Source organism: Megalops cyprinoides, chromosome 7 (genome assembly GCF_013368585.1).
Source record: "Megalops cyprinoides isolate fMegCyp1 chromosome 7, fMegCyp1.pri, whole genome shotgun sequence".
NCBI lineage: Eukaryota > Metazoa > Chordata > Actinopteri > Elopiformes > Megalopidae > Megalops > Megalops cyprinoides.
This window is the reverse complement of record NC_050589.1, coordinates 37022350-37041642: the sequence shown is the minus strand read 5'-3', so window position 1 is coordinate 37041642 and position 19293 is coordinate 37022350. Positions and strand designations below refer to the sequence as shown.

The 19293-nt window shown below is 41.1% G+C and overlaps 1 protein-coding gene across 3 annotated transcripts; it reads right to left on the bottom strand.

Moving 5' to 3' along the window:
* Positions 1 to 256: 256 nt before the first annotated feature.
* Positions 257 to 15757, bottom strand: slc26a10 (solute carrier family 26 member 10). 3 transcript variants are annotated; one of them, XM_036534022.1, is made up of 18 exons: positions 15243 to 15757; positions 13848 to 13958; positions 13164 to 13321; positions 12732 to 12896; positions 11992 to 12144; positions 11387 to 11469; positions 10856 to 11003; positions 10323 to 10436; positions 9820 to 9897; positions 9437 to 9532; positions 5447 to 5553; positions 5166 to 5235; positions 4450 to 4629; positions 4162 to 4216; positions 3769 to 3857; positions 3603 to 3657; positions 1808 to 1914; positions 257 to 1121 (listed from the first exon to the last, which is right to left on the bottom strand). In XM_036534022.1, the coding sequence occupies exons 1-18, from the start codon at positions 15505 to 15507 to the stop codon at positions 1083 to 1085; spliced, it is 2073 nt and encodes a 690-aa protein (XP_036389915.1). In that variant the 5' UTR covers positions 15508 to 15757; the 3' UTR covers positions 257 to 1082. The 3 variants fall into 3 exon arrangements, with proteins under 3 accessions (XP_036389915.1, XP_036389916.1, XP_036389917.1); XM_036534023.1 differs by having other exon boundaries at positions 9455 to 9532; XM_036534024.1 differs by lacking the exons at positions 5166 to 5235; positions 5447 to 5553.
* Between the last annotated feature and the right edge of the window lie 3536 nt (positions 15758 to 19293).

The window sequence follows — 19293 nt, the reverse complement described above, 5'->3', positions numbered from 1 at the left end:
ATTAATAAAAATATTAATACAAAATACAGAACAAAGCATGAATATAGTGTTGAAGAAACATCATTTATGTTCATTTTCAGTGCAATTTTATTCATTTCCATCTTAATTAATACTTTTAATTAAAACAGTCAACAGAATGATAAATAAATACTAACTATGTAGGATCTATAATCTTCCAGCATTCAGACTTACTGCCTTGACTTGACAAAAAAGAACATAAAAACAAGGATAAAATTACTAACACAGACAGCATCGGAAATAGAATTTGTCAGCTTACTACACCTTTACTGATGCCAGTGTGGTTACAAACTCCACAACATGATAGGAATAAGAAGAAGACCTGATCAGGAATTGCTACATATTTGTAACCCTAATCATTGGAGAATATTACCCAAGGGTGTGAGTGTGTGCATTAAAAAGTGCTTGTCTGAGTATATCTCTGTGTTTCTGGGCTTCATTTCTTGTAGTGTGGTTTTGTGCTGGAGTATATATGCATGTGAATGCATTCTTGCATGTACTGTATGTGTCTCTGTGTGCTCTGTCCCACACCAGTTTACTTATAGTTGTGGTAGATATGACTAGAGGTGACATGGAGTGACTTGAAGATGTCATACTTTAACAATATTGAGCCATATTACTTTTTCACATAGGTTAAGGTCCAAAGTCACAAACATACCAGAATTAATGTGATAAGATGCTTCATCTCACAAACAGGAGAACTAAGGCACCTGTTCAGACTGAAGGAAAGGAAAATATTTTTTGGGTCAGGCAGCATGGTGTAGGCTGTCACAGAGGTGCCATGGAGAATGTAGTCCTTTAATGGTTACCATTTCAACAGTCTATTTCAACCAATGCAGTATGTAGCTGTGCTGGCCTTATCGAGCGCTGTGAGTTCACAAGAATGCAAACTTATGCAATTCCCTCAGTGCAGGAGCACACAGTAAGGGAAACAGAACATGCACATAGTCAGACCACCCCACCTCTTGTCCTCCCACCCCCAGGAGCGATTCCCTCCCAAAACATTTGTGATCTCTCTCTTCCTGAGCACTGACGGTATCTGCCCCAGCGAGGCAGGCACCGCCTCACACCCACACAGTGTTTGTGTTCTCTGTCGGCTTCTCCTGTACAAAAACGGACAGCATGACTGCACAAAACCGTGTCACTGCACCACAGCCCACTAGAGGACAGCAGCAGCTTAGTCCTGGCACTTTGAGCTGAAGCGCAAGGGACACCCACACATCATTTTCCTATGACAGTCTCACTGTCAGAATCACATAGTTTATCTCAGAAGGGAGATACGGCTGCTGCAAATATCTGAAGCCTACTTCAAAAGTATACCAGCATTGTTTTGGAAATCTGCTTGTCGTAAATGTCAAGGATTGATGGGGTGATGTGACAGTCTTAGCGTGAGCATCCATTGCCCTTTGTCCTCTATTTCTGTCCGAACATTTTCTTTGTGAATTATGTTAGCCATGCATGTTTAAATACACGTTCTCTGGCATAGACCTAAATATTCACATGTATTGTTCCAATAAGTGAATATATCTTTCTCAAGGATAGAATTTACCATCCTTGATCAAGTGTTTCAGTGAATGTCATTACCTAGCAAAACAGACTGGAAGATGATTTTCAGAAAAAAGGAAATCTTTTTTACATAAATATTTCATAGCTTTTCTATTTGTATAGCCAGTTGTGTTTTCCTTTGAAATTAAGCTTGTATGTGTTCCCTTCTCTTTAACTCTGATGAAAAAGCCAAGTAGATTTGAAAACCTCATCTAAGTTGTCTGTAGGTTAAGTCGTCTGTTACCTTCTGTTGCTGGATGTAGACCACTGCATCATGGACCGTGACAAAAATGTGCTGTGGGTTCATGTAGTTCATCAGGCCGCTGGAAGTCAGAATCTTTAGGACACTCTCTACAGGAGAAGGAAATATGAAAGTAAGTATTAATCTCTCTGCCTTTAACCATTTGCTCAATTTTAAGCACTATTCATGAATGCCCCATCCAAAACTCAATTTAAAACTATTCGCTGTGGATTCTGTTACAATGTCTTAAAGGACAGTATGTCTCCTAATGACGTAAAGCAGTAATAAATGACAGGGAGCAAGTTGTTGCGATTGTTGGCACTACCGTGATATGGTCGCTAGGTTCTATGCAAAGTCATTCATTATCACTTGCATTGCAACGGAACCTGGCTTCTTTAAAATAAGACTCAAGTACAGTACAAAGTCTAAATGACGTTTCTAGCTATATCTGTTTTGTTGTGAATGATTCATAAAGCAGTCCTCCTGGAGGACCCCTTGTCCTGCTTGTTTTAGATCACTCCCTGCTCCAACACAGCTGATTTAAATGATAAGTTTATTATTAAGCAGCTTCAGGAGTTCATAACGAGTTGATCATTTTAATCAGCTGTGTTGGAGCAGGGAGAGATCTAAAACATGCAGGACAAGGGGTCTTCCAGGAGACATTTGGGAAACGCTGTCATAAAGACTGGATATGTCAACATGGGGCTACCAACATAGCTAGCTAGTCAGCTACTGTTAAATGTCGAGTCACTTCTGTCCCATTGTTGAGTCAGCACTGCACACTCCCTACTTCGTCGATAGCAGCTAGCTAATGGAACAGCTAATTTAGCATGCTGGGGTACCTCATTTTTATGCAGATTGATCTGCACACTAAAAGGTATACGTTTTGAAATACAAGTCCAGATGCTTGCCAAGTTGGTCCAGCCTTTCTCGGAAGGCTTCCAGTTTGAAGGCAGCTCTGTCTTGTGGCCACTTGCTGACATGATCTCCCTAGTTTGTAATCCCAGGGTCAGGAGAGCATCTGCAGGGTTATGTATACTGTAAACATCCCCTCTTCTTTAAAAAGACATTTTAGCTAATATTTACCTGAAACAATTACTTAGGCTACGTAGCTAGTTAACTGAGACATATTAGCAGACCCAAACAAGTAGCATATCTACAATCGCAAGGATAGTTGGAAAACTGCAGAGATGCAGCATCATGGTTGCACACCCACTGGCCAGACAAGGAGGCCACACAGTGATTTATTGGTCCACACATCTCCGTGAAGCCAAACCCAACTCGACAGTCATAGCAAGTAGCTACTGTAAGCCTTTTAAGTTCATTTCCAAGTGCTGATTTTTCACATTCAGAAACGTAGTTAGCTCTGGTCAGTGGAGGCAAAGTCTGTAACTAGTTATTGATCTTAGAGGATTTATACTAACTGTAGTTAGTGAAGTAGCTAACTGTGATGATAAATGGGTAGAAACAACAGTTGTCACTACTTCGCATCTCTGCAAGAGACACTTGGTTTTGCATTCCTGGATTCATATATATAAAGCGATTAGGCGATGTTCAATAACACGGCTAGGACATTCGTGAATCACAGCGCGGCTGGAAACCCAGTTGACCAGACAGATTACGAGGTCAGAACTATCTGTTTAATAAGAAGTAACAATACTGAAATGGAGGTTATGACTGTGATAACTGTTTTTCTGTAATGATGCTGATGTTGTCTTTTGTACAGTAGGCAGCTGCAATGTGAACAGCATCAAATTTTAAAATAAATGAACGCTTCGACACAGAAAGCTGAGCTTACCATTGCAATTTGACAGGTATATCCGCACTCCTACCTTCTGACACTCTATGCACACCTGGAAAGTGGAAAGAAGACCAGCAGACCAGTCAGATTGCGTGCAAGAGCACAAATGTAACAAAACAGATAATGTGTAATGAAAACACGTGTAATGATGCTTCTAATGCACCTGAATGAAAAGTCTGGCTCCGGCCACATCAACGAAGATCACACTGCTACAATCGATGAGTACTGCCTGGATTTCACTGCTACTGGTTTCTGCAGAAAGCGCACAACACTGATGCAATACAGTAGATCAACAGAGACACGTGGTCAGAGACCCACAACACAGTAAGATTTTGTGACTATTTCAGATAACATTTTTCATTTTGGCATGGTAACTTTTCTCTAGATTCGCGCATTCCTGAAATGCTGAACTGAACTCAGTTACATTTGAATTCAGTTTGAAAGAGCACCCAGAGGTAGGTGTGTATACACCTGTATGTAAGACTGTTACCTAATATATTTTCTATATTTGATTTGTTTGTCACAGAGATAAAATGTACATTCAGTCACATCTTACCAGATTTAATAAACTCATTTTCAGAAGAAAATGATGTGTTTGCCACTCCTGCATCCTAGAAAAAATCAGAAATAAAAATAATAAATAGCGATCAATGTTTGATATCATTTTAAAGATATTATATTGGTGTTTTTATTAAGCATACTTTATGGGTTTTTTTACTGTGTGTGTGTATGTATTGTGTGTTTTTATGTGTATGCATGTGTTTTGTGTACGTGTGTGTGTATGTGTTTGTACGTATATGCATGTATTGTGTGTGTCTACATGTGTATGTGTGCATGGTCTCACCACAGTGGTAATGGCCTCTCTCTCCTTCCTCTCCTGTTCTTTCCGGATCTTCTCTCGGCTCCGGATCCTCTCTGGGGTAAGGCCCAGCAGACGGGTTACAGCCTCTCTGAAGAAGGTGCGGTTTCCATAGTAGATGGGCCCATTGTAGGTGAGGATCTTCACCCCGGGGATCTCATAGCACTGTGGGACAGAGAGAGGAGCACAGTGGTGATCAAAAACATTTGGACTTGATCTGTGTGCATTTTAATAAACTCAGGGAAAGTTCACAAAGCATTAAAAAATCTGCCCATAAGGATCACTGACTTGGTGTCATCAAAACACTTCCTGGGTTTCATTTGCAAAAATCTCCTTTCCAATATTCAGTTTAAAATGCTATGTTATGTAAATAACTGCATGGTAATTGAGATGGATGCAGATAAGTTCTCTTTTGGAACACACTTCCATGAAAGGGTCTACTTTTTAACTGTTTCAACAGTGTTGCAAGTTAGCTTGATATAAGCTGCACGCAGTTAAATACAATTTGAGCTCAGATGCACTTCATTTGCATAGCCTGAGGCAGTGTACTCTCAAGTGGTGAAAGTGGGAAATGTCAAAATGTAAAAAAATAAATATCATTGGTAAATGAGAAAGAGAAATTCCAACGTCAGAAAAGATGCTCTGAATTTAAACTTTCTTCCTAATTTTTCCACCAGTTGCCCTCCATAAAATTCTCTCACCTTGCTGTGCTTCTCGATCGGTCTGTATATCTCCGTATTGGAAGCTCGGCCTAGCACTGAGCAGTCAGCCCTTAGGAAACGGACACGTACAGTTTGGCTGTTAGGGTCAGAGGTCAACAGTGAATCAATCCATACAGAGGCACTGAAGACAGATGTCAAGTGAGGGTGAGGATGGACAGGTGAGTATAAGGTGAGATCCAAGAGTAGAGGTGAAGGTGACATAGAAGAGGAGAGGTGAGGGTGAGGTGGGCAATGCCAAGTAACAGTGAGGCAGAAGACACCTCTGTGTGCGACAGATGACGGTCATCATAGAGAAGACAACACCGATGGCCAGACCCAGGTCAACGTTGAGGACAACCACAGAGAGCCAGGTCACCAGCCACACCACCTGGACACATACACACACACAGGTGAGAGGAGTGGTGATGTTAATGTCACATATAGCAGGCTAATTTTTTATGCATTAAGCATGATAAGATTACTATTCCGCTTCTGTATTGATTGCAATTTTGAAAAAACACACAGACTTGAAACAACAGAGAGAAATCTGCTACAACACTGAATTCTACTCCTAAGTTCTACTTCTTCATTGGAAACTTGCTGGATTGAATTTGAAGACCATTCAGTTCCTCATTCCCGTATTTTCTAATGCTGCAAAAAGTGAAGATATTCTTATACATGGCATATTTACAGAATAAACCCCCCCCCATCCTTGAAATCTATTGCACAAAGAGTTAATGGCTATTGCTCACATATAAGGATGGTATACTGTTATACATGATCGTGGTATTACTCTGATTGCCTAAGAAATGACACAGCTTTCGAAAATCATAGTCACACAGAAAAAATCTAAATTTATAAGCATACTTGTAACAAATTAAGAAGGTTCATTCATCAGTCGTTGGTAGACATAACAGTGAGACTTTTTTTGAATGCCCTATGCTTTTTCCATTTTCTGCCAAGTTGGAATGCAGCAAGACGCCACCCCTGTTGCTGCAACCCCTACTGTCAATGTGGAAGGGCACAGGCAAACACTTGCTTTCCTCCAAAACACGTGATGTCGACCCCTTGACCGTTGCAGCACCCTACCAGATTAAGCCCCTGGCTGAACTACCATGCCCTATATCCTTCATCAGAACAAAGCCACTCTGTTCCACTGATATGGGCCCCTGGTCATCATTGGCTGATGACATGGATGTGATTGAACCAGGGTCATAGTGCTCAACCTTGTGCTTGGGACAGCAACTGCTGTTACCAGATGAGCCACTCAGGAGCACCTGACATAGCAATGACACTTGACTTAACAACAGATGTGAAAATTGTGGTAGTTTGGTCCATCTGCACAGGCTTGTGAATTGCAGGTAGCAGATAGGAAGCCTGCCTGAGAGAAAAGCCAAACAGCCCACATGTGTGATATACACATACGAGTGTGCTATATGCACCCCTAACCACATGCTAGCATTACAGATTCTTAGCTGTGTACTAGAGGTGTACAGAGACAGCATTATCTGTATCTGTATCTGTTCAACCAACAAAATTATCTATCTCTATATCTGTATTCGGATAGTAGACCGGAAGTGGGCGTGGTTTACACTGGAAGTCACGCCCGGAAAATCAGGCAAATGTATTTTGAACCTTTTTGAACCTAATTCATTGGCAATTTTTGTGTCTGCAAAGCATCAAACTGATTTAATATTGGCATATAATTAATTATGAAATATATTTCCACATCCTCATACTGTATTTTTCACCTCACTCTCCCTCTCTCTTTTTTATTTTTATTTTTAACTAAACTAAGTTTTATTAACTGTCTGAAGCCCACCCCAGCATGCCCAGCCCCCCCCCCCCCCCCCCCCTTTTTAAGTGGGGGACATTGAACAATCAGAAACAAAAAAATGTTTTTTAAATCGAAAGATTTCGATATATAGGTTGCGGGGGTTTGAAAGAAATCCAGCTGCCACAACAGGCTTTTGTCTCGCTGGCTCCCGCACATGATGCCTCCTCCTCCTCGATGCGAGAATTTCCCTGAATGATAGCCGGGAGCGGTCAGCACTCAGCCCGCTGCCTGCTTTGCGTTGACTCAGTGGGGGCGACTACAGATTATAGCGATCACTTTTCAATGATGTGTAGCAAATGAAACGACTTTCCACTGGGTTTTTTAAAATGGAGGAAATTAACACATAGGCCTACAGCTAAAAACTACAGGTTCTAAGCTTCATTTTGATGTATAGGTTACGGGGGTAATCCAGCTGCTACACCAGGCTTTTGTCTCGCTAGCTCCCGCGCCTGACTCGGTGGGGGCAACTACAGAATAGCGATCACTTTTCGATAATATGTAGTAACTGAAACGACTCGTTAGTGAAATCAAAGTCCTATGTTGCAAACAGAATGGGCATTTTTTATCTTGCGGCCATCCACAATGATATGAATCGATTTGAAGAAACATAATGGCTGACGCACAGACATGTCAATCATGTTTTTTTCCGAATAATAACGAGCAACTTCGAGTAGAAGAAATATGTTTCCATCGCATTATTTGTCATTTCCCGAATAACGTATTCGGATTCGGGTACATCCCTACTGTGTACATTATGGGATAAACACTATGAGACGGAGGGTCTCAGCATCCGGACGTTCTATACTAGCCTCCTTGGGCCACATGTATCAACGGTGCGTATGCACTAAACTCGTGCTGAGCACTTTTCTACACATAAAACGGTATTTATGAAAAAATGGGAAAAAATGCGTACCTCTGCGCATGGACTCGAGGTACCATACGCATAAAATTTGTAATTTCCAGATTGGCAACACCAAGAGGAACAAACGGTGATGCAAGTAAGGGGGTAAATCTTTTTATAGAGTAAAACAGCAGATTATCATACTGCTATGGCAATTTCAGGATTTTTTTTCATCCTGCGGGTGGCAATATAGTGGCGTTTTAACTACATGCGAACAATTTCCTCCCTTACCTTTTCCATGTGTTTGTGCGTCATGGCCATAATATGAAATAGGAACATTTGGGGCAGATTGCCATGTCACCACCTAAAATTGGTCTGGTGGTAGGTTTAATGAAATTCATTGATTTAACCATGCAATAGCCTCTGAAAGGCTAAATAACAACAGCACAAGACTACTGTTTCAAAATCAAATAATACATTTATTTCACAGCAGTGGTTAAGCCAGTATTAAAATAGAGGCCAAAAACAAATAAGAGCACACAGGACCAGTGTGTCCGCACCCCGCACCACGAGGGGGCAAGATTTGTATTTTCTGCCCCCCCCCCCCCCCCCCCCCCCCCGTTTAAGTTTTATGAACCCCATAGAAAAATAGCACAAATAACAAAAATATAGGAAACGTTGGAATACTTGTTGGAAACAACACAGGGAAGTGAAGTTTCGGTCAACGAGAGAGAGAGAGAGAGAGAGAGAGAGAGAGAGCTGCATGGCATGAGCAGAAAGACAGACACATCGATCTTAACGATTATCTTTGTTTTTTAACTTAATGACCCTGACACTGTTGGTTATTATTATTATCATCTCTCAGTGGTTAGAACCGTTCATAAATTCTACTGTTTTGCGTCTTGTAGACCTACATTCCGAGTTCTCCGATTCCCTAAATGGTGCGAGGACACTCAGGCTTAAAATCAAACCACTTCTTTTTCGCCTCCTCCACCGTACGCACCTCTGGTGAAACTGCATTCATAGCAGTCACCACTTTGGACCACTCCGCATTTTTCCATCGATTTGAAATTATTTGAAATGCCGCTAGTCTGGCCTCCTCTCCACTTCATCAACCATCACCTTTATCTCCGTGTCCGAATAATTTCTTTTCTTACATCCTGCCATTGATCCTCAACATCAGTCTCTGCATTTCACTCAGATTTACCTGGGATCTTTAATATGCTAATTCGACAAATTAAAGGCGTGTCTCAGTCGATATAAGAACAATTGTGGGAGTGGACGTTAAGTGCATTCATGTGCACATAATCTCACGATAATTTGATTTACCTTCATATTTATGAATACAATTAGGCGTACGTGGAGTTTGATAACTCTGACGAAAAACCTCCGTACACAAATAGTGGGATTGTGCGTACACATGGTCCTACGGCAAGTTGTACACAAGGATTGATACATATGGCCCCTTGTGAGTAACATGTATCTTTCCAATTGTATTCAGATAAAGTATTACAATGAGTAAGATGTGCATGTATGCATTTTCACATACTGGTGTATGTGTGTATGCCTGAACAGGAAAAGAGAGACACTCACAAAGTCCATCTTGCTCACCCTCCATAGATCCGGGAGGTCCCGGAACTGCAGGAACATCTGCCTCAGGCTGGTGACATTTATACATGCCAGAACTGCCTGTGGAGGGAGGTGTATGGAAGTGAAAGGAGCCATCCCAGACAAATACACACACATATGCACATGCACAGCTGCATGACACACACATACTCTCTCTCTCTCACACACACACACACATAAACAAACACACATGCATGCACACACATATACACACTTATACGCACACATACACTCACACACACATGAATAACAGAAACACAGACTCCTGTATACACACAGACATGTACATACACACACACATACGCATGCACACAGAGGCACACATATACAGACAAATACTCACTCACCTTAGGAAGGAAGTAGAAAAGAGGTCCAATCAAAAGAAGCACAACAAGAACCACAAGGCTGGTGAAGAGACCTGACAGCTGGAGGATGAAGACACAGAAAGTCAGCTGTGTGTGGTCTCTAATCAGCTGGTAAACCCTAACTCCAAGCTCCAAACTCCAAACTACCTCCACCTTTACAGACAAATCTAACAAAACTGCTGATCCAAGAGTAAATCATCCCATTCTCATGTTGAAAGTATTTTTGCAAAAATGCTCAGTAAGACTTCATCAGAAGAGCTCTACACTTGAAAGCAGTAGAAAATAATCCACAAGACTACATTCATGTCACTTTCAACTATGCTCCTCTATGATAAAAGATTTCATCCCTCTCCAATGGCAAAAGAGCAGTTTATATTAATCTAATACTAAATCAACCCCATGTGCCGTGATTTCTTTAGCACAGTGTATATGGGTAGGTGGTGGGGGGTTTGCTTTTCAGAAACAGCAAAAGGAGGAGCATCTACCTGCGTGAACCCCCCTGCGCTCTCCAGAATGTTAGTAGTGGCCAGCGTGGCTGAGCTGGGGAAGCAGGTGAAGAGGGAGGACACAGTATTTGAAATGCCATGGGCCAGCAGCTCCTACAGCAGCACAGGAACACAACAACAGCCATTACTCACCATTCCCAGCTATGCTTTCCATGAATGAAGGATAAATGGTAGATTCTCACAAACTGTTTCTATTACTGCAATCATTAAATCATCCTACGAAGTTGGGCTGCTCTCATGACGGTGGAAAGAAGCAAGAGTTAACAAGAAAGAAGGTCGTATGAAATTCATTTTAATCTGGGTCATTGTCAATGATCATTTAACTGACCCAAGAACAGCAGGATATTTTACCTGACTTCCATGGCTTTTCCAACATTTTGATGGATTTTCAATGTCCATTTTCCATTTAATTTTCATGGACACTGTGAAACCCTGACCCCTCATTTGCAAGATGAATACAGGACATATATCCTAACCCTGGTGTGCAGGACATTACTGGTGTAGAGCATGACCTGGTTGGGATGTATGGAGTAGCCGTGCTTGTCTGCGTAGATCATGGCCAGCGAGACAGACACGGCGTAGCCCACGAAGGTGATAGCCACTGTGTCCCCAGCCACTTCGGGCAGCATTTGCAGGGCTGGCATTCGAGGTCGAGGGAAGCTGTGGACACAGCACCATCCCATGGTCATCTCTCCATTGGTTAGGAGCAAATTCCATTTTAAAATGACACTTTGTGTGCATTAGACTTATCAGATGCACATATTCATGCATGCACATTAAAATTTTGTAGGTGAAGGGAGTCTCCAACACCTTAATTGGTCCATAGAATGAGAGAGAGAGAGGGAGAGGGACAGAGTGAGATGGGGGAAGCAAAAGAAAACTTAAAACACTTTTTAATGCTGTTTCAACCAATATGGTTTCAGCATCATTAATTTAAGATGAGGATTCTTCATATTTTCTTCATTCTTCAGTTATAAGAAGCCTTTCTTTGACTGTTATGATGGTAGAATATGACTGAGTATGACCACAAACAGGAAGTTTACCCAGCTGGGATATAGCCCACCATCTGGACCTCATATCTCGAGTCCAGAGATGACCCATAGGCCACTCCTGTGGCAATGATGACCTGCAGACAGGAGTGAGAGTAAGCTCATGCACCCAGGATCACTGGGTATAGGATACAAAAAATACCATAATGCCTTACCAAAATATGCATCTGGGATTATGAAACACCTCTTGTAGCAATTAACATCCATGATTTTAACTGAACAAAATGAATAGCAAGACAATGAAGTTTTCCAAAATGTAATCAAGGTACTGCTTGATTTAGAATATTGAGCACAAAACACAAATACAAATTGTCATGGCAGCGCAATGCAGTGGGTTTACTGGACACTGGGAAAATACAGAAAGATAACAAAGCACATTAATCAGCAGCTTCCCTTGCGATGTCTATAGTCGTGCAGCCACAGGAACGCTGCATCTCTAAAAGCTTTGCATTGCCTTTTTTTAATTGCATTACTTTATGTGCAATACTCTGTGGCAAACCCTTTGTTGCAAGCCTTACACAAATACATTTGATTGGTTGACTGAGCTTTATTACAAAGCCTAACAGAAGGCTTGTTTTTATCTCCCTTGCAGCACTCACGGTGAGGATCTCCACAGGAATAGGCGTACGCAGGCGCTGGCGAAAGCGTGTGTTGACCTCTTTGATTGGCACCAGGACAGCCAGGCAGACCACAGAGATTAGCAACTCAGCCAAGTTTGTGTGGGGAAGGTTCTCCAGAACAGAGGCTAGGGTCTGCACACACACATGCACAAGCACACACACACCCAGACTATTATTATTAATATTATTATTATTTGGGTTTTTTGGCAGACATTCCTATCCAGAATGACTTGCTAGACAAGTCATGGTAAGATACATAAATGCAAAAAGAACATGAGCACAGAACATCCAGTTATATAGTGATAAAATGTCATTAAGCATCATGTTTAATGATTTAAAAAAAGATAGGCTGCTTGTTGAAAAAGTCTACAAAAATCATGGAAAGCTATTCAAAATACTGGCTGTTTGTTTACATTATCAAAGCCCACTAGCATTTTAAATTATGATCCCCCATAAAAACTGTGGCATCCCCCTGGGTAAAAGTTAATATGTAAATGAATTTTTAAGGTGAAGATGAAAAGATGAAGAATTATGTGCCGCACACTGATCATATTAATGCTACAAAGCTAATATGCACAGGAAACAACAAAGCTAATGTTACGTATATGGGTAGATGATATGAAACAGTATCTACAAGCTGTGTTCATGCCTCTCCTCATAGCTCTTCTGACCCCCCCTGCCTTGCTAATTCAGAAAGGCACAGCAATTAATGCCCTGACCTTGAACAGGGAGAATGGACCAGTGTGGCGAGGTAGCCGCAGTCCCAGCATGCTCTGCAGCTGTGAGATGGTGACATGGAAGGCGGCAGCACTCGTGAAGGCTTTGACGATTGGTTCTGACAGGTAGGTCGAAAGGAACCCCAGCTGCAGGCTGAACATGCATATCTGAGAGAGGGGAGACAGGGGCAGAACAGATACTTGTCTGTGATGGAACCATACACAAAATCTTACAATAAAGTACTGTACAAGCCGTATCAAACACTCCATAACCATGCTCTCACTGATTCATTTAAATCAGTTAGTTACTGATAATGCATGGTGGTGTCACCCATTTTGGGGTTTGTGGTAAAGATTTCTTCCCCCATCACATCAAAGCACAAAAATCTATCACAAAAAGGTGGGCTACAGCCATGGGCTACAGTGCTGACATACCATCATGATCCCAGATAGGAAAGCCACAGCTGACGCCACACCAATCCTCTGCACTTCAATGTCCACCATTTCAGCGCTGCTGGAATTCAGATCCACAGGAGTTGGAACAAGCTGTTCCACCACTGAGCCCGTCATCAGACTCACCACAGCAAAGGTACCTGTGTCACATGCATGCACACAAACACACTTCAGGTTTCTTACCTCATCTGTACTTTCTATGCCTTCCTACTGTAGTGCCTTCCACATGAACATTCACATTAATATTCAACATTCATACAACCACCCTAACCAAGCCTACCCACTCCTACCCAGATATGTCTTATGAACCTTATCTAATCAGATTAATTATGTTTCTAAATGATACACTATAATTCCCAGTAAAAGACATAAAAGTACTTAAAAAGGTTATAGTCCCATGTTAAGCTCTTTAAATGTGTTTTATAAGCTGGAATAGTCTCTTTTAAGCTTTGAACTGAATTTATCTTTAAAACAACATGTTCTATCAACATGTCTGTGTAAACAATTTCAGCACGGTAAGCCACTGCTCACACCAAAAACACACTCAGTTGAGACATGAATAGTAAAATAACGAGCTGAATGAGTTAAATGCAACACTACTTTCTGTTGGAAGACATGAATAAGTAGGACGGGGAAGAGAATGACAGCAGCAGTGTACAGTCTGACCTGTGGAGATATGGCGGCCAGTGCCGAAGATCATGTAGAGAACAACGGGGAAGAAAGAGGTGTACAGGCCATAGATTGGAGCTACAGATGTCAGCAAAGCAAAGGCCATCCCTAGATCAAAAAGAGTAAAACAGGTTCTGCACACCATACATTTTGACTATTCAAAAATCATATACTGAGAATACATTTTAGAGTATATATTTTTATTGGCTTTATATATTTAAAATACACAAATTATTGCTGTTTTGGTACATCACAATATATTTAGGATTTTTTGATATTAAGATTTGCAGATTTATACGATGATTAGTGTATGATTCTCAGAGAAGAAATCAGAGCCTTACACAGATTTGTTGCTCATATACTAATCTACACCTTGTGCACACCTAACACCTTGTTTCATGTCATTTTAATTTGTTGTTCATCTGTCCTTGTATTGTATAACATTCGGTCTATTATTCAGTTTTGAATAGTGTGATGGAGAAACTGATATGGCAATATCTCCACATCCCAAACTTCTATGTTCCTTTGATCTTTTCTTTGATCCAGCACTATACCGGTACCATGTTCATCTGTAATGTATTCTGTAGTTAGTTTTCAAAAACAGACCCAGTTTTGGCACTATGATTGACAACTGCTAATAAACAGTTAACCCCGATAATTAATTCAGGTGATAAGGAGAAAAGCGCTCACACTGTTCATATCAGAGATATGGGAGCTTCTGTTGAATACACGAGCCCGACCATGGTGCATCATTAGCTGCAGCAAGTCGGATAAATCACCGAGAAAAAAAAAAAAAAACAAGAATAACGTCCGACAGCAACTGACCAGGAACACTTTTGGGGAGACTGGAAAACCGCGATTTTAGTGAGATTTTGCCACTTTTACTAACACGAATCGGACATTACCAACCGCCGGTCGTATGGTTGTGATTGGACTACAAGAACAGGTAAAGTATTAACATTGCAGTAGTGGACATCAAGTAACTTGACATTTGCGTTAGTCGATATAGGTTTCAAACAACTAAGCGTATAGAGGTCTGTAAGCCGCCTTACAACAACCGAGGAGTGCGAAAATAACGTTTCCGTCAAACTAACAAAATAATCTAAAATAAAAAACGGACAGTTCCTCTCATAATTTTAAAATATCTCATAGCTTCATGTAAGACAAAGTGGAAAAAAAAATCCACTACACACATTTTCACAGTTTCGTTATAATGAATTAATTCCATAGCCTACAACATGTTAAGATCACGTTAGAAAAGTGTTCGTCTACTTCTGAACTTCACATTTTGGTCAACTGTGGATAGGCTACAGTTACAGCCCACTTAAGTGTACTACAGTTATATTGTGATGAAAAGGCTATTTACAAGCATAGCTTTACTATAAGACCCACCTTGAGGTATATGCAGTATACCAACTGTAATTCCCGCTATCGTATCTCCTAATATCCATTTCTTTAGCCTGTACTTTGGCAGCCAGTTGAAAATGGGCACTCGCTCTCTCAACAGGTGAAGGAATGTAGGCTGGGAACACCTGCACTGTTTGGCCAGTTTGTCCCAGATCCTTTCGTTCCCGCTTTTCTTGTCCCCGGTACCGTATGACTGCTTGAAGCGATCCTCGGTGTATATATTTCTGTAAACGGCCACTGAAGCGCTCATGTTGTCGTCAGGTAAGAAAAGATAAACCTAATTTATCAAGTAAATTGCAAGGAACGGGAAAAGCAGCGCGATTTCTATGACTTAGTATTTATAGCGGGTGAAAATTTGGCATCAATAACCATTGTATTTTCCTGTGAAATGTTCTGAACCAATTACATGGCTCAAAGTTGAACTTTTTTATTATGGAGCTGAACTCCTCCTCGCCCCTGTCTGGCAGAGACCCCTTGAGGTGTACTTGTCAAAGTTTAGTGATGATTGGATACCAACGGTCCTCTGGGTCCTACCGCTCAAGGCTTTTATTTTTATTTGTGAAAGAAACAGAGTGACCACCCCATAGCCTTTCTCCGATCAGAGTACGTACACCAACACATGCCTTACTTAACTGTTCAAAGCCCCTTCCTTAATGTCTGTTTCAAGATAGCACGTAGGAAAAAAACTTACAATGTACATCTCTGTGTGCTACCCTCTAAAAGATAAAAGTGCTATTGTAGTTGTGCTGAAGGTGGAACTCCAGACCATATCTATTAGTGATTATTAGAGGTGCTCATTTCCAAAGAGGATTGATTTCTTTGGTGGCTTTTTGTGTTTTAACTCACATGGTAAGAGTGAATGGACAAAAATCTGGAATCAAAGCAGCCCCAGTGACATATGATCGCACACGTTCGATGTGGTCCGCTGATCAAACTACAGGACCTGGTGTGTGTGTGTGTGTGTGTGGCAATTCTGCTCTCTACACTCCAGTTACACTAGGGAGAGGGCTGTGAGGAGTGTGTAAAATGTTTGCCATGTACAGCTAGAAGATGTTGCAGCACACACCCTTGCTCAGAATGAATTGCAGTGCCTACCATTTTATAACTTCTACATCTTATGGAGAATTTTTGGTACAGTGTCTTCCTCAGGGTCACAACATTAAAGTCCAGTCCTGGATTCAAATCTACGGAAGTCAGCTCCAGAACAGAATGCTCCAGCCACTACACCACATGAAGGGCCATAACCAGACGTTTTATACAGAGGTGACCCTTATATCAGGTTTTTGGGGGATTTTTCCTTTCCACCCCCCAGTTTAACATCCACATGCTTCTCTTTGATATATTTTCATATTGTAAGTGGGAAGCACTGAGTACTACCTTCACAATGGGCATGCACACTCACTTGCGCTGCAGATAACAGGTTGTTTTCAGATAAGGAGACAAAAAGAACAATCTGTTCCTAACATAGCTAAAACTGTGATTATACCAGTAGTTTTTGATTTCACTACATTAAACTGTACTTATACATAAGACAACATTGTAATGTAGTTATTGAATGAAATTATGGAGCTGACTTATTCCACATTTAGGACAGACTGTTTTCCCACTCACAAGAGCCAACTAGTTAGAGTCCTTGTAGCTGGCTTCCCACTGCCTAGGTTAATAATACAGAAATTGTCTGGCTGCAGCTAATAAATTTGGTTCTTTATTGTAATGGAATTTGCTAGAAATGTACCCAAAAGTTCATGTTCCATTCCCAGAAACCAATTTAAATGACCTTACTTTCAAGAAACATAGTTTTATATTCCCACATACATCATATTTCTGATACTCTTCCAGAAAATATTCACTATGCGTTATTTGACATAACAAATTGTTGTCAGCATTGCATAACCTTTATTAATTTGAGAACATACCTAGATATGGTCATGGTATTACTGGCTGTTATTTAGCATTTACAGTGTGATCAGGTCTGATAGCTAGAAATGAAAAGAAAACGGTAATTCCTCAGATCAACGATAATGTAATAGCTGTGTTCTCTCTGTTGCTATGGAAATCAGTCTTGCACGGACAAATGATTGAGCCACATATCACTTGTTATGACCCTGAGTCATGAGTGTTTTATTGTGTTTTTTTCTGTGTGCTGTTGATTTTCTCCCCCTGTCTGAGGGTGGTGCTGTTCACTCTGTCTGGTGTGTGTTCTCCCATGTGTGCCTCTGTTTCTTTTAATATGTTGAGTTGCAGGTTGGTCAGGGGATTGATGGCGCCGTTTTTAAAAAGGCGCCTATCCGATGCTGGCTGGCTCCTGCTTTTCCTGGCTCCCAACCCGACCGTGCATGCTGTTGAACGATCATTACTTCTGTGTGTCGAGATTGACTTTCATTGTAAACAGTTTTTAAGGGAACAGTCTGGGTAGTTGTAAGGGTGAGAAGCTTAATTTGTTGATGACTCTTTTTCCCCTGTTTTGCATTAGGGAGTTAGGTAAGCCACTTGTATTTTCTTTTGTTTTCTTTTGTTGGGGGAAATATGTTATTTAGTGATACACATAGTAGATTGTAAGTAGATTGTAAATCACTTGCGCGTGAACTGTAGTCGTTTTGGCACGGATCATCCTTGGTAGTGGGAAAAAAGGGGTCTCACTTTATGTTATGCTCAGTTTCCCCTAGGCTGGGCATAACACACTGAAGATGAGTAGTTGGGCCCTTCATTTGGCCCCTGTTTTAGTCTACAGGCTAGCTAAAGAATGTTCCAGTGTGAAGGAAAATTTTTAAACTGTTTAATTGTTCAACTGTCAGCTACTTAAATTTATAAGGATTATTCTCTTTTCATTTTAAGCTTCATTGTAGTTGAGCTCATTTCACATCAGATGTATCTAACCAGTTAATTGTTTCATTGTTTTTTGTCAATTTGGAATTGTCTGTGTGTAAGCCAGCCATTCGTTAATGAGCCTCATCTGCCTAATCAGGTTGGCTGCAGTGCCAGGGAGACTGTGTTGGTTTTTCTGTGTGCTCAGGCTGGTCCCTTTTGTTTGTTGATTTTTATAATAAATTACTGTGTCCATAAATTTCACTCCTTTTGGCTGTTTTTTTTAAAGAATATGTATTGTTATTTTCACATGCACACCCACATACATGGCCATGCACACCTACAGAATATGACTTGTGGCTTCAAAATTGTCTTCTTCTTCCAGTACATTATTTCTGCAAGGTCTGACAAGCAAATTGTCAAAGGACCTTCTGAGGTTTTCCTGTCTTGTGTTCCATTGACATTATTATGCATCCATGTGGCCAGAAAAAAATACAACAGTTATCAGCTTCAGCAATATAAGACAGGAATAAGTATTTGTTATAGATTCTTTGAATGTATATTTTCTACACACTAAACAGAAGTTATCATAGAATGTGGCTTGACATGTGGCTTGTATGTGGCTTGACATTTTCCTCAACATCCACCATCACAACATGGGGTAGGCAGTTTCCCTTTCGAGCATTAAAGTAGGGAGAGAGCGTGGCAGAGATCACTGTTGGCATGCAAACTTAGCTGTGATATGGAAAGCCATAGCCATAAGGTCTCCTAGCATTTAAACACATTCAATGAGGAAGTTGGAGATTACAATCTATTAAGCAGTTAAATCAGCCTCCTGTAAAAAAAAGAGAAGGAAAAGAAAGAATAGTACTATGCAAATAGGGATGTTATTTTGGTCAGAGCCCAACACTGGGTTGTGAATGAATTCCTCCCAGCATGATCCCAGCTTTGTTCCATGCAGAACCACACGACTACAGGCGCAAACCACCACGTCCACCAGCCTTCACCGCCATGCTCTTTGGCCTGCCTGCCACACTGCTGTCCCTGTAGGGTGGAAAGGGTGGCACAGGCCACGTCTGACCTAGTCTGTCTGCACTCATGTTTGCCCACAACAGTTCATATCTAACAGAGAATGGTCACACTGGGTGTCAAATGGGCAAAGAAAATTGATTGCCAGAATTTGCACCAGAGTCATTTCAAGTAAGTGACTTTTAAGGCAGGTTCATCGGTT